This window comes from Mastomys coucha, unplaced genomic scaffold (assembly GCF_008632895.1).
Source record: "Mastomys coucha isolate ucsf_1 unplaced genomic scaffold, UCSF_Mcou_1 pScaffold20, whole genome shotgun sequence".
Lineage (NCBI taxonomy): Eukaryota > Metazoa > Chordata > Mammalia > Rodentia > Muridae > Mastomys > Mastomys coucha.
This window is the reverse complement of record NW_022196903.1, coordinates 83,493,711-83,510,300: the sequence shown is the minus strand read 5'-3', so window position 1 is coordinate 83,510,300 and position 16,590 is coordinate 83,493,711. Positions and strand designations below refer to the sequence as shown.

The following is a 16,590-nucleotide window of genomic DNA, read 5'->3' as shown; positions in this document are numbered from 1 at the left end:
GGGAGCTGTCTAGAAATCTCTGTATCTATGATATATTACCACTCCTAGAGCACTCCCATGTCTCAGCCCCACGTTGGGCGCCATCTGAAGGAAGCCGGCCCGCAGCCTCACTTCATTCCGTGGGTGATCTACGAACGGGAACTAGAGGTCCTGCAAGTAAATGGGTGATAGGGGAAAACCAAGAGACATGACACCAGGAAAGAATTCTTATCGAGGTGTTGTCTCTGGAGTCGGTTGAGACCTCTCTGAAAATCAGCAGGGCCACCACAGATTTCAGTGTTTCCCTCAGGTTTCCTGGGCTACATAGCAGTGGGGGTCCTGGATTTCACCAAGACATGCAAGTCACAAGGCATTTTGGGAAATACTCACACTCATCTGAGGAATTTCTAGAACCAGGTGTAGGTGAGGGAAGTTTGTACATCATGAAACCTCGAAGTCAAAGTCTCAGCAGAGTCTAGGGCCTAAGGCAATTGCCTTAGGATAGGAAGGTGATTCTGGTTCTAGAGAGACCTCCAGGTGAAGAGAGGTTGCCTAGCAACCTGGGGTCCTTTATCTTCCATCTATCAGCCACTGCAGAGAAATCCAAGGAGCTATGGAAGAAATTTATACAAAAACTGAGAAGGGTTCTTTTTTGGAGTGATATTAGTTCCCAGGTTTTGTTTGTTTGTTGTTTTTAATCAGAAGCCGTTCAAAAAGGAAAGTATTACTTTTGCCATGTAATTTGAAGGTGCAGCCCATCACAGTGGGGATGACGTTATAGAAGGAATAGGAAGCAACTGGTAAAATCTCCACCTTCAAGGAGCAAAGAGATGAATGCTGGTACATAGCTGATTTCCCCATTTTACCCCACACATAGAGGGGGAGCACCCAGTTAGGTTGAGTCTTCCTACCAAAAGAAAAATCTATAGTCAACATTATACTATATTTGGGAAACTCAGGCATGTCCAATAAAATCAAGAGTGAGAACAAAGTGCCACCTACCCTCTTGTTTCCTACAGTCCTTCAATGCTTAGCTAGACCAAGAAGCCATAAGAATGAGAAAAGGGAGATAGAAATGATAAAGTCAGGTTATTTGCATCTATGTACGTAAGAGACCCTAAGAAACTTTTTAGACATGTAAAGGTCAGCAAAAGAACAGGATACACAACTATGATTTGTGTGTAGTGATGATGAACCTGTTGAGAATAAAAAATCCTGTTCACAAGAATCTAAGGTAATTGAATAGGTAAATAAGTAACATGCCTTGGATTAAATCTAACCAAGGAAGTGAATGAATTACACAGTGAACATTTTAAATACCAAAAAGAAAAGGGAAAAGGAAATCCTAGAAGACAGAAGGTCTCCTCATGTTCCTAGAGAGACAGGGTTAATTTTGTGTAAATGGATCTGCTGTCAAAAGCAACCCACAGACCAGATGAAATCCCTATCAGAATGCTAAATCAACTCTTCATAGAAACAATAAATATATCCAAGGATTTATATGAAAATGAAAAGAATATGCACCATAAACACATAGCAATGCAAATGTTTTAGATGTCAGGGGCTAGAAATAAATCTCATGACTTAAGAACACTGGCCAGGTGTTGAGGGATTCCAGTTGAGTTCCTAGCACCTATGTAGGTGTTATCAAATATCCATAACTTTAGCTTTGAAGGATCCAGTGCCTGGTTGTGATCTCAATCAGGAACAAAGCAAGCATGATGTAAACATACATATGTACAGGATAAAATGCTCATAAAATTTAAAATCAGTTTTGAAAAACTCAGAGAAATGAAAATTCAGCAAGGTTAATTCATGTGCCCAGTCACCAAGCAAGTCCATTTGAATCTGCAATGTGTGCTTGCACCTCTTTATCCAAGAGGACTCTGTTCCTCCAGAGAACAGTGGCTTTGCAAAGCAGTGGGGACAAAGGCCACCTCCTCTGCCACACCAGCCCTCATGTTCTTTTAGAGAACCCAATGACAACTGGATGGCAAAGGCTTGTACAAGAGATTAGGACAGAAGCCCAGCACACACAGGGGAGGAATGGGCAAGGGATGAACATTTTCTAGTGCCCTCCATGCAATGAGCTTCCTCTTCCCTAGCTAATCTATGCCTGTTGTATGAGCATTCAAATGCACAAGAAGCTCACAAATGCTTATGTGCAACATTCAGACTTCCCCCTTGGCATCAGTTGGATATTCATTAATGGGTGTTCTGCCTTTCCTCTGAGGATTCCTCTCTCCTGGGTGCCTTGTGTAGAATTTTAGACAGTAGATATTTTGGTCTTTGGTTTTTTACATATGCTTAGTTTCTCAAGAATCCAGTCTTCTCTGGAAACATTCATGCTTTGCTTCTCTGTGAACTCTTGAAATATTGAAAGTAGGTATAATGAAATGCTGTCTTCTAAGTGTGAGACCCAAAAACAGGAATTGGCCACCTTGGATGGTTGGGCTCTCTTCTGATATGGTCCATAGCTCCATTTGTCAGTATCTTCATATTACAGTATGTAAAGTATCCAGGAGATGAAGGCAAAATTGCATGTCATTTCTGACAAAACATATGTGAAGAATTCCTGGCTCCATTGTGAGGAGGATACAACCTTTCAAGCTCCCTGGGGAGAAGAATCCAATTCAGTGTTGGCCTCAGACACAGTTTTGTTCAAGCTGCCTATTATTGCACACACACAACTCCCAAGTCTTCCTTTATCTCTCTATTTTTTTTAATTTATTTTTACTATTTACTAAGAGATGGAAATCTGGAAGTCATGGGGCACAGAATTACGATTTCTTGGATGTAGGATCTCCATGTGTTGAAGGGCCCTGGAAAAGGCAGCCTGTCACTCACTGAAGGTTCAGTCAGAAACATGGAAGCTGAAGGAAGGCACTGAGAGTCTCACTGTTAAGAAGATGAATCATGCAGTACATTTTGCCTGAGGGGAAAATAAGCAAGTTTGTGTTGACTTTATTGTGTCCTGATCAAACTTGCAGGTGTGCCAAGGAAGCTTGGCAAAAAGTTTCAGCCCAGTGCCCCCAAGACAGATGTTAGCCAACTCAAGGTAAAATGTTCCAGTGGGATGCCACATGTCCCTGCTCTCCAGTGGGAACTTGTCACTGACAGTCTCTAAAATTACAGGCTGCAGAGATGCTTTAAAGGCTCCCTTCAGCTAAGCCTGTGCAGGATCTCCTCAGGCTCAGAGTCCACCTGCCCCTCCACTTCTATCTGGGTAAGTGCCCTGAGTAAGTACAGAATCAGGAGGTGGTTGGGACCCAGGAAGGCTATGGAGGGAGGAGCTTTGGAGCTGCAGGGGGAGTTTCTGGATTTGCTATGTGGAAACTGAGTCTGAAGGCCTTCAGCACAGGGTACTTTGCGCTGCAGCAAGTGCTTTTTCTTCCCAGGATACTCATTTCCTTAAAGTCCTAAAATTACTTAATTTTTATAAGATGTCAGTTAATTTTAATTTCATTTAACCTTCCTGAACTAATAACCAAATTTGCTTTATCATCCATAAGTTGTATGGTATGATTTCTAGATGTTTTCAAAAGTGATCTTTTGTATACATCTTGAAAGGTACTTGCTGCAGGCCGGCCAATCTGGGCCTCCCTCAACCGGCGGGAAAAACGGGGGCCCTAGTCAGGTCGACAAGGCGTAGGCGAAGAAATGACGGCAGAGACGACACATGAAGTATAAGATCTAAGTGTATTTCTTAGAAATGGCATCAGACTTTTACAGTCATTGCAAAAGAGAGAAAATAAATCTAGCAGCTCAATAGTTGAGGTACATCTGAGGCTATCTGAAACATACTAGGTCTAAAGCAGCAGCTATCTCCTCTGGACTGGTGCTGCATCCCCCCAGGCCCAAGCGCTCTGGGCCCGGGGGACTGCGAGAGATACATGAATCTGAGTCCTAGCCCATCTAAGTTCTAGTGCTAGTCCTTCTGCGAGTCCAAGTGCTGGACCTTCTCCTTGTCCTAGTCCAAGTCCTTCTTCTTCTCCCAGTCCTCGTGCTAGTGAAAAGCAGGTTTAAGTAGCATACAGCAAGCAGGGCTGATGTCAGGGGACACAAGACTGAAGTCACGTACGCAAGTGACCCCCACACCAAGGTCAGCAGGGCCTGGTAGCTAGGTGTGAAGCAGGAGGAAGAGGAGTGGAGCCCTCCCTGTTGAGGTATTTTGGTATTCCTAGGCTAATTCTCTGGTTCTACTGGAAGCAATGACCAGGAGATTTCAATCTAGCGTTTCCTGCTAATTCTTTGGTTCTAGCCCGGGGCAGGCAGTGGGGAGTTCCGACCTGACCTAACACTTCTAGCTAATGTCCTTGAGTGGAAGCCCTTCGATTACTCTCTAGTATATAAACTATCTATTAAGACTATAAACTATCTATTACCCTAAGGGATGTACTCGACCTCTATTGCTAGCTCTGGGAAGGCAGTATCCTAGAGAGAGATTACTCGTTATGGGAAGCTAGGTGATAAACCGGGATAGGTTAGAAACATTGTGTCAGCCAGGAGACAAATGCCCAATCTTAACTATTTACAAATCATTTCTTGGGGTACCTTTATGCCTAATTATGAGGCTGTGTTGACGATTGGAAAGACCAATCTGGAACACGTCTGAGTTAGGGGATACCAGCGACTGTCTGAAATCCAGGAGGCACAGAACCCCTTTTGGGGTCTTATTGCCTCTTATCCTTTATCAGGATTTTATCCCCGATATTTTGGATGTGACTGTAGTAGACAAGTGTGCGTAGCAGGTACTGATGTTTTAAGTTCAAATTTAAACAAATATACTTAATTTTACTTCTCTTGATTATATGCTACAAAAAGAATATTGCTGATATACTGGCTTCTATAGTGTGAATACTTAGAAGTTCTAAAAGACATTGAAAAGAAATGGGTGGTTTGTTCCAAATTACCTAAGAGAATGCTCCTTGATGACTTTATAGACTAGAAATTTCTTAAAAGCCTTTCCATTCCCTGTTTAACTTCACAAATTATAACAGCCCTTAGCCTCATTCTGCCTGGTAGGATTGGTCACCTGAGTCACTATGATATAAGTTACAGGACATGGCTTCTTAGTAAATAGTGAGTATGTTCCTAAAGGACACGACATTTGTTTTCATTAATCATTTCTGTGTTTGAGTCATTGAATAAACATGCTTTATAATTTTCTGGTAATACAAACGTACTTGGGGAGAGGTCAGAGCTGCTGAGCAGCAAAGCAGAGCCTTTCCGGAGTCGTCGCCAGGTGATGAGGAAAGCAGGTTGTGCTGTAGCACTGTGTGGGGTCCATGTTGATGGCTGGAGTCTCTGCCATGTTACTTCACTGGCGTTATCCTTTCCTGTGGTCTCTGGAGGTTTATTTAGAAACACCAGGTAACATTCCCACTGCCAGTCTGAGTAAAAAAGACAGCTAAAAAGGCTTTAAGATTTAAAAATACAATTCTTACACAGTCTTTCAGAAATGGCTGCCCTCCCTCAGCCCAAGGGCTTTTCTTGCTTTGCCCATCACATTCCCAAAGTTCATTTATTTCTGACATCCCTGGAAACAGCACTGGCATCTGCTAGGTGATTTTTTTTTTTTGCCTTCCCCAATGTACCAGCCATTTCTCCCTACTGCCTTTCTAGGTTTAACGCAGGATTTTGTCAAAGGTAGACATCCTGACTGTGTAACTTCATCCTGAAGCTGTTGATCAATGTCACCATCCAAACCCCTCTAATTGATATCGTATGGGTCATGGTTGTCCATGGTTTGAGTAACTGTGGAATGACAAAAAGGCTAAGGCCAGGGCCTCCTTGATTCAGGCTGTACCGGAAATTTCCATTTTTCTGCCCTGAGCAGTCACAGCTTCACAATCAACTGTAACTGAAGACTGGTCAGGTTCCTCTTTGTCTTTTTTTGATCCATACATGATTCCTTTTGTAATCTGCCCAATGCCTTCCTGTCCTTTCCTTTCTCCCAGTGTAGCCTCTTCTAATGGGATCTGTTTCACCAGTCAGTGACCTTTCCTGGTGCTATGTACACTATATAGAGTATTACATATCTCTTGAAAATAACCTATTTGGTTACGTTGTGCAAAATCCAATTACAATGCATAATACAACAGATTATCCCATGCCTGTCACAGCTTACTCTCTCCTGCCCTCTGTGTTAGATGAGTGTCCCTTAATTCTGCAGATCAGAGAATGTGGGTCCTCTCTCCTAGTCTCCTAACCTATGCTCAGTCAGGAAGTTGTGAGCTGCTGATGCTCAGCTGGGAGGGGACAGGCTACAGAATTCCTTGTGGCTTGAATCTGAGAATGGTTGATACTCACCAGTGCATTTTCTATAGACATTATATATCTGTCTAGCATCTGCATTCCTTACTGATTCTTTTTCTTATTTGTTTTTTCAAGACAAGGTTTCTCTGTATAGCCCTCACTGTACTGGAACTCACTCTGTGGACCACTTTGGCATTGAACTCGAACATCCACAAACCTCTGCCTTTGAAGTGCTGTAATTAAGGTGTCTGCCACCTTTGCTCAGCACTGATTTCTATGAAATAAAATTGTATAGAATTGTATGACCTGTGAGATTTGTAGGTATCAGGATACATAGAGAAATATCATCGGTGTCTTTCCTGGTAAGCTGGTGTTTGTAATGGCAGACAATCACATCACTGTAAGTTTTCTCTTACCGCTTTGGAATTCCACCTCCAGAAAGATAAGGTTTGCTGTAGAATTCCACCTCCAGAAAGATAAGGTTTCCAAGTGCATTCAAAGCCTGAATCCCTGAAGCCATGATGTTGAGAATATCACTGAGGAGTCACAGCCTCTGGTCCTTCCTGACATTCCTAAGAGCTTCAGGTTTGCAGGGATGAGGTTTCTGAAGTGACCCTGACACTAGCACAGCCTGCACCTGCTCTGCAGAGCTGACACCACACTGCCTGGTTAGTCTGAGGAGGCAATGTGTTCATAAAGATCAAGTTCCTTTTTGTTTATTTTCTCTTTTCTTTGTTCCTGCTTCTCATTTCCTTTCCTCTATTACTTATTATTTTCCTTTGACTTCTGATTTGCTCAGTGTACTTATATAGAAATGCAATTTCCAGAAATAACGTGAGAGAAAGCATTTTATAATTCTCGTACTTTTTTACTCAGCTAGATGTCAGCTGCTACTTTAAACTCCACAGGTGTATTTTCCTTCCATGAAATGAAGTGCATATACCATTCACCTGTTCCTCAGAGCTCACAGATCACAAAATGACATTCACAGTGTGGGCTCCTGGTGGCATTTGTCCCATAAAGCAACTGCCATTTTCCCTGATCATTGGGAAACGGAATTACCTCTTTCTGCACCTTACTATGTTCTGATTCTTGTGGCTGGCATTTAGAAAAGACACCCATAAGTTTTATAAAGAACTTCACAATAAATTGGGAATAATTAAGCAGCATAAATTGTGTATGTGTGTGTATGTGTGTGGCCTATCTAGAACACATGACCCATAATTTTATAAAGAATTAACCTTTTCTAAAGATGCTACAGATATTTTTTTTATTTCAGGATGTCTACTCTGTTAAATGTTTTCACCAACTACCTGTCTCTGGTCTAATGCCTTAACCATTACCCTGTACTTGTTAATTTGATCATCACATTTACCTCTCCCTAATATCTTCCATTACAATATCTCATGCTCTCAATAAGAATAAAATAATTTCAACTACTCTTGACTTTCAATGATAAATTTTCACACTGTAGCAGGAATGGTTTTTTTTTACAAAATTACATTTCCCATATGCTTATTGTCTGTGCTACATAGTTTCATGTTAACTTGACACAAGCTAGAGTTATTTTAGAAGAGGGAATCTCAACTGAGAAAATGCAACCACCAAACTGGCACTGGGCAAGCACCTGGTAAATATTCTTGATTGATGAATGATTTGATATGGAAGAGCCCAGCTCATTGTGGACATTTCCATGCCTGGGCTGGTGGTTCTAGATTCCATGAGAATATAGATTAAGAAAGCTCTAAGGAGAAACATGGTGAATAATAGTACTCATGGCTTCTCCATAAGTTCCTGTCTCCAGAACCCTGTCTTGAGTTTTTTCCCAATGTTCTTCTGTTTTGTAATTTATTTATCTTTTATGTTTTGTTTCAAGTGGGAATGGAGCTGAGCAGTCACTATGTATTTCCTTATCTCTCCCAGAGCACAAAAATAATTGCATTGCATGAGAGAACCAGCAGGTGAAATATCTACAGAGATCATCTTGGACTGGAACACTGCCACATTTGGTGTATAAAAAGCATGTTCTATGTACCAGCTGCCCAACTGACACAGACACATGGCTGTGTATATGTTCAGGAGGAGTTGATTAGAGATGGCCCTCAGAGTAATTTAGGTCACACTAGGTTAAAATGGCAGATTGTGAGTGGAAGGAGAAATGTCTGGATTCACAGATCACAATTTCCATCATTTGATATATAAACATATTTAGAAGTCTGTTTTTACAGTATATTGAGTAAAGACAGCCCAAACAGAATAAGTGATTACCCAATCCACAAACCTCTTTCATTCAGAAGGAATGGTTTCTTTCACACATTCCTCCTCATTCAAACTCACCCAACAGAGTAAAACTTTGTAAAGTTGCTGGCAGTGAGGATATTGTAGATGAAAACCAAGTAAGATGCTGTTCTTGCTCCAGGAAAACCCACACTTGCTAAATAATAAAAGACATAATCTATGATGTGTGCAGTATTTAGTGTTGAAGAAGCTCATACACTGATGCAGCCACCATAGGACACAGGATCCATCCATGGACCAGCTTATTACAGGTGAGATGGTCTGTAGGATGTGAGGTGGAGCTGAGGTTCTCAGTGGATTAAAGTGAGAGGAGCAGAGTTGCCAAGAAGGGATGAGTGAGATTCTGTTCTTTTTCTCTTCAGCCACTGCTCTCACATATGATGAATAAGAACATCATACTCCATACTGATTCTAATATAAGGAACACCTTTTTCTCTGAAATTGGCATTGGAATCTCAGGCAACAGCTTCCTTCTTCTCTTTCAGATCCTCAAGTTCATTCGTGGGCACAGGCCCAGACTCACTGACTTGCCCATTGCTCTCTTGTCCCTAATCCACCTACTGATGCTACTGGTTGCAGCATTCATAGCCACAGACATTTTTATTTCTTGGAGGAGATGGGATGACATCACATGTAAATCCCTTGTCTACCTGTACAGAATTTTGAGGGGTCTCTCCCTTTGTACCACCAGCATGTTGAGTGTCCTCCAGGCCATCATCCTCAGTCCCAGAAGCTCCTGTTTAGCAAAGTTCAAGAACAAATCTCCCCATTACATCTCATGTGCCATTATTTTCCTGAGTGCTTTCTATATGTTAATTAGCAGTCACCTCCTGTTAGCCATCATTGTAACCCCAAATATGACCATGAATGACTTTATTTATGTTACTCAGTCCTGCTCTATTCTACCCATGAGTTACTTCATGCCAAGCATGTTTTCTACTCTGCTGTCTATTAGGGAAGTCTTTCTTATTAGTCTCATGATCATTTCGACTGGGTACATGGTGGCTCTCTTGTGCAAGCACAGGAATCAGGCCCAGTATCTTCAAGGTACCAGACTTTCACCCAAAATATCCCCAGAGCAAAGGGCCACCCAGACCATCCTGATGCTCATGAGCTTCTTTGTGCTGATGTCCATCTTTGATAGCATTATGTCCTCCTCAAGAACTATGTTCCTGAATGATCCAACATCTTACTCTATCCAAATCTTTGTGATGAACATCTATGCCACAGTTAGTCCTTTTGTGTTTATGAGCACTGAAAAACATATAGTTAACTTTTTGAGGTCCATGGGTGAGAGGAACATAAATGTTTGAATCTTCATTAATGGACAAGATTCTTTAAGAAGAGCCAATGTACTGGCATAAGAACTCTGTCATGACGTGTTTACTATGTGCTTTGCCAGATATGAAATATGAAGTTGTTTTTCTGTTAAAATGTTTTATTTTAACCAACATGGTGGTAAACTTGTAACGGAAGATTTAACAACATACACTTAGACATATAATGAGGACATTTTAAATTTATTTTAGTTTTTATTTTATTTCTCAATGAAGGAAGCCCTGTGAGGTAGTTCTTGCCCATATAGGTCTTAGAGATCCCACACTGTTTTGATGAATCTGACTACTTCAAATATGTTATGATATTTCAATTTTCTATTATGTATTTTGACAAATTAGAGACGCATTTCTTACCAAGAGTATTGCTATGATCCATAAAGAAAAGGAATTACACACATAAGTTTTAAAACAGAATTATGTGCAAAGGCACATAGTAACTTGTGCAGCAATACTAAAAATAACAGGATTTAAAATTATCAACATTTAAAATGGAAACAACAGTCTAGGATTAACAGAACATATGACCAAAACACAGCCTCTGCACTGTGTGGGATAGTGTTCAATCTTTGTGTGCAAGGCAATTCCAGCACAGGTTGCTCTAGGATGGAGCCCTGAAAAACAGGAAATATCTATACCACACTGGCCAGCTCCTTGGGGGATCAGGACTCTACCTATATCTCTTTTTAAGCCCTGGTCCTCCTCCTTCAGTCTATAATGTAATTAGTGTCTGGTAAAATGGGTTGCTTGGAGAAGTGAAAGCAAAAGCTCTCACTGGAGATCCTGCCAGCACCATGCTAACTTCTGACACTCAGTTGCAAAGGCAGCTCCAGTGTTATGTCTCCTGAAAGGAATTTCCTGTGACTACAAAAGTCTTAATGTAAATAGCAGATCACACATGTGATTCTTTGATATTACTTGATACCAGAAAGGCATGAGCTTGAAATATGCATTTACATTAGAAGTGAATTATCAAATCTTGTCATGTGTCTTTTCACATAATTGACAGTAAGTGTGTCAGTCAATGTTGTAAAAGACTAGTTCACACAAATGTGTCAATGCTAAACACACATTCCAGATCTGGCAAAGTCATTGTTTAGACTTGAATAGCACAGGCTTTGGGGGCTGTTTTACACAAAGAAGTAACTCAAACCTTGGATGATGGGAGGAGACAAGCTGGCAAATAGGTTACATGTACTTTCTTCAATTTTAATGAATTATGCAGATTAAAAATGTGTCACATGTCAACAAAATGTAATGGGATTTAACCACTGCAAGTACAGAAATGTCGAGAATGATTCTAAGGACAGGAAAATGAAGAGAAACAAATGCTGCAGGCTAGCTGGTACTGTACATGTCATTCATGCCTCCTCTAACATGAAAAGGGTATTGAGAAATGTAGTTTTTATCCTCAGCAGATTTCTTATCAATGTACCTAATATTTCTAATGACAGCTTGGTCTACAGTGAAAACAGTCACAGATGCTGTCCTCTGGTGAGGCTACACATAGTCAGACATTCACAGCATTACTTATGGAGCACTCACTGGGCACAAAGCATGTGCTATCTACTATTTCCTTAACCACACAACATCCTGGGAAGTAAGCACTGTCCTCCACATATGACAGATGAGTAATGGGGTCTCTGACAGGCTGAAGATGTGTTCATGGCTCCAACATTATACAACAGAGAAGACATGCTGACAGACCCCAGAAGTCTTTGTTAACAGGTACTAATGGTTACATTCTAGGACCTCTATGGAAACATCAATGAATCCCAATATTGTTGTTCTGGGAGTGGGCCGCTGCTGTAGACTGGTGCTATCTCTCTCCCTGGTGCTGGTGCTTGAGGGCAGGGTACATTAGTCTAAAAGGAGGCAATGTATAAATGCCAAGGAACAAAAGGTTAGGGTAGAGTGACCTTATACTTGGGCCAGAGATGCTGAGCTCTGACCAGTGAAAGTGTAAGATGTCTGTCTCTGCACTTTACCTCAGTCTGGAGGTGACTGAGTCCAAGTCTTCAGGAGGCACATATAAAGAGAAAGCTGTAGGGTCGCTCTTGGCCTTCCAGGAAGCCAGGGACTTAGGCTCCCAGCTGCTGGACACCACAGGCAACACTGGATGCAGCTGAGGACTGGAAATGAAGGAAAAAAAGCATGGGGGGGAAAAGGCAGCAGTGCAGCTGTTCTGTTAGCACAGGGCAGGGGTTTGCTGGCCACATGTCAGGAGGAAGTTGTTGTACCAAGGTGGGGCCTGCTACTAAGGCTGATGGCTATCCTGTTCCCTACTGCTGATGGCTTGTGGTCGGGGCAATTAGTCAAATAGGAGGCAATATATATGAGATATTTTATTGTAGGAAGGAGAACATAGGCTGGTCACGTAGAGAGAAGCAAAGGAGAAGAGGAGAGACAGAGAAAGAAAGGAGAAGAAAGTAAGAGAGTTAGAAGGCAAGAGAAGAGAACAAAGAGCAGGAAAAGAGAGGAGACAAAGCAAGAGAGGAAAGAGGGCAAAAGAAAGGAGAGACTAAGATCAAGAGAGGAGAGAAAGAACAAGAGAGAGAGGAGGTGGCTATCATCAGATGACTGGGGGTAGGGTCCAGTTAGAACACTGGGAGCTTGTAGCATTGTCTGCCCGATAGAGTACATATATACTGCAGGGGCAGCTGTGAGGAGTTGTGACTGAAGCCAGAGCCAAAGACTCAGGAGTTATAGTCAAACTCCTTCTGCCCCCTATAAGCAGGAAACTGCCCAGTGAGACTCAAGGGCTCAAGGCAAATAACTGAGCCTAAGTTACCTGAACAGATCACTGCCCTACATTGCCCCACACAATACCTGTGAATGACGAACATTCTTCAGCTTATTATTCCAGAGGGGGTAGGGTTCAGGACCAGTGTACTGTGTCCTGCATCTTAATTAATCCTCACTGTTAATGGACATGGAGTGACTTTTATGGATTAACATTAGGGAGCCAGTTGGGAGATGGCTAACTGGATAAAATGATTGCTGTGCATTAATGAATTTTAGAGGTTAGATCTGTGACACTCAAATAAAAATCATAGATGTATGTACATGCCTGTTATTCAAGAAATAACAACTTCACTGTCTCACCAGTCTGGATGAAAAAGTGACCTTCAGGTTGAATGAGAAAACCTGGAGAGGGTCACACAGACTCTAAGAGAACACAAATGCCAGCCCAGGCTACAATAACTAGCAAAACTCTCAATCAACATTGATGGAGAAACCAAAATATTCCAGGACAAAAACAAATGAATATAGTATCTATTTACCAACCCAGCCCTACAGGGGATCCAGGAAGGGTAACTCCAATACAAGGAAGATAATTACACCAAAGAAAGGACAAGATATTAAGAACTTCATGACAAAGTCAAAAGCAGAGAGCCACAAGCACATAAAGCCACCTACAAAAACAAACATATCAGGAACCAATAGTCATCTCTCTTTAATGTCTCTCAATATTAATGGACTCAACTCACCTATAAAAAGACATAAGCTAACAGACTGGAAATGTAAACAAGATCCAGTATTTTGCTGGATACAAGAAACACATCTCAAAAACAAAGACAGGCACTACTTCAGAATAAAAGAATGGAAAAAGGTCTTCCAAGCAAATGGTCCCAGGAAACAAGCATGACTTGCCATCCTTAAATCCAATAAAATAGGCTTTCAACCAAAAGTTATCAAGTGTGATGAAGAAGGACACTTCATAGTCATCGAGTGGGAAATCCTCCAAGAGAAAATCTCAGTTCTGAACATCTATGCCCCAAATACAAGAGCATCCAAATTCATAAAAGAAACTTTACTAAAACGCAAAACACACATTGAAGCCCACACAATAATAATGGGAGATTTCAACACCCCACTCTCACCATTGGACAGGTCATTGAAATAGGACCTAAACAGAGAGATCATGAAACTTAGGATGAGTTGAAATATTTATGGGGATTGGATTGAATCTCTAGATTGCTTTTGGCAAGATGGCTATTTTTACAATATTAAACCTGCAAATCCATAAGATGGGAGATCTTTCTGATTTGGAAGGTCTTCTTCAGTTTTTTTCTTCATAAGCTTGAAGATCTTGTCTTACAGATCTTTCATTTGTTTAGTTAGAGTTACACCAAACTATTTTATATAGTTTGTGACTATTGTCTAGAGTGTCATTTCCCTAATTTCTTTCTCATCCTTTTTATTCTTTGAGTATAGGAAGACTACAGATTTGTTTGATTGGCTGCTGATTCTCTGTACATTTATTTCACTGTGTTTAAGTATGGGAACTGAATTCCTTATCTTTACAAGACTTTTAATATGAAGTGATGCTGAATTTTGACAAATGCTTTTTAACCATCTAATGAACTGATCATGTGGGTTTTTTTTCTTTGAGTTTAAGTAGTGGGTTTGATTGATGGATTTTTTTTATATATTGAACCATCTCTGTATCACTGTGATGAAGCCTACTTGATTGGGGTGAAGGATCATTTTGATGCCTTCTTAGATTTGGTTTGCAGAATTTTTATTGAGTATTTTGCATCTATATTCTTAAGGGAATTTAGTCTGAAGTGCACTTTCTTTGTTGGGTCTTTGTGTAGTTTTGGTATCAGCTTAACTGTAGTGTTATAGAACAGAACACTTTCCTTCTGTTTCTATTTTGTGGAATAGTTTGAAGAGTATTGGTATTAGGTATTCTTTGAAGGTCTGATAGAAATCTGCACTAAAGCCTTCTGATCCCTGGGTTTTTTGGTTGAAAATTTTTTAATGAGTGCTGCTATTTCTTTAGGGATTATGAGATAGTTTATATGGCTTGTCTGGTCCTGACTTAACTTTGGTACCTGGTATCTGTCTATATAATTGTCCATTTGGTTTAAATTCTTCAGTTTGGTTGAGTATAGGCTTTTGTAGAAGGATCTGATGATTTTTTTCAATTCCCTCAGTTTTTGTGTTATATCTCCCTCTATATTTCTGATTTTTTAAATTTTGATACTGTCTCTGTGCCATCTGGTTAGTCTAGCTAAGGGTTTATCAATCTTGATGATTTTCTCAAAGAACCAGCTCCTGGTTTTGTTGACTCTTTCTATAGTTCTATTTTCATTCTACTTAATTGATTTCATCTCTGACCCCAAAGTCACTTAAGTGACCCTAAAAAATCCACCAGAGAACTCCTAAACCTGATAAACAACTTCAGAAAAGTAGCTAGATATAAAATTAATTCAAACAAATCAGTGGCCTTCCTCTGTACAAAGGATAAACAGGCTGAGAAAGAAATTAGGGGAAGAAAACCCTTCACAATAGTCACTAATAATATAAAAGTACCTTGGTGTGAATCTAACTAAGCAAGTGAAAGATCTGTATGACAAGAAATGAAGGAAACCGGCCTGCAGTTTCACTTCATTCCGTGGGTAATTTACGAACGGGAACTTGAGGTCCTGCAAATAAGCGGGTGATAGGGGAGACAAGAGACATGACACCAGGAAAGGATTCTTATCGAGGTGTAATCTTTACTTAGTGAAACGGAATATTTATACTTAGAGGCAACACAGGTATGTATATTAGCAACTAGGTGAGAACGGAAAAGCGGGCAAATCAAAGCTAGGAATCCAAGGCATAGGATTCCAAGACAGGAAGGGAGATCAAAGTCACAGCTTCTTTGAATGCTGTGTTTCTGGTTCTGGTTAATCTCTGGGCTGGCTCCAAACCCCTGGTGAGTCGAGTCGAGTAGCTGTTTCTGGTGTCGGTTAAGACTCCTCCGTGAAATCAGCAGGGCCACCACAAAGAACTTCAAGTCTCTGAAGAAAGAAAATCAAAGAAGTTCTCAGAAGATGGAAAGATCTCCCATGCTCATGGATTCATAGGATTAATATAGTAAAAATGGCCACCTTGCTGAAAGCAATCTACAAACTCATTGCAATCCCAATCAAAATTCCAACTCAATTCTTCAGAGAGTTAGAAAGAGTAATTAGCAAATTCATCTGTAACAAGACAAAACATAGGATAGCAAAAACTATTCTCAACAAAAAAAAACTTCTGGTGGAATCACCATTGCCAACCTCAAGCTGTACTACAGAGCTTGTGATAAAAACTGCATAGTATTGGTAGAATGACAGGCAGGTAGATCCATGGAATAGAATTGAAGACCAAGAAATGAACCCAAACACCTATGGTCACTTGATCTTTGACAAAGGAACTAAAACCATCAAGGGTAAAAAGACAGCATTTTCAACAAATGGTACTAGTTCAACTGAAGGTCAGCATGTAGAAAAATGCAAATTGACCCATTCTTCTCTACTTGTACAAAGCTCAAGTCCAAGTGGATGAAGGGCCTTCACATAAAACCAGATACACTGAAACTTATATAAGGAGAAATGGGGAAAGGCCTCAAACATATTGACAAAGGAGAACCATTCCTGAACAGAACACCAGTGGCTTATGTGGTAAGATCACGAATCGACAAATGGGAACTCATAAAACTACAAAGCTTCTGTAAGGCAAAGGACACTGTCAATAAGACAAAAAGGCACTCAACATATTGGGAAAAGATGTTAACTAATCCTAGATCCAATAGAGGGCTAATATCAAATGTATATAAAGAACTCAAGAGTTAAGACTCCAGATAATCAAATAACCCTATTAAAAAATGGGGTACATACAAGGACACATGCTCCACCATGTTCATAGCAGCCTTATTTATAATAGCCAGAACCTGGAAACAACC

The 16,590-nt window shown here is 40.6% G+C and overlaps 1 protein-coding gene and 1 long non-coding RNA gene across 3 annotated transcripts in view; one reads left to right on the top strand and one right to left on the bottom strand.

The window, feature by feature from the left end:
* Nucleotides 1-5,113: 5,113 nt before the first annotated feature.
* The window catches only part of LOC116099251, a 69,969-nt gene continuing 58,492 nt past the window's right edge, over nucleotides 5,114-16,590 (bottom strand). For both annotated transcript variants that reach the window (XR_004122175.1, XR_004122176.1), the window contains one exon: nucleotides 5,114-5,327. This is a non-coding gene — a long non-coding RNA (uncharacterized LOC116099251). The remainder of the gene's footprint in view (nucleotides 5,328-16,590) is intronic.
* On the top strand, nucleotides 8,867-9,848 carry LOC116099243 (vomeronasal type-1 receptor A11-like). The gene is given in 2 exon segments (XM_031382530.1): nucleotides 8,867-8,884; nucleotides 8,886-9,848. Coding segments are annotated over 2 exon segments (981 nt in total).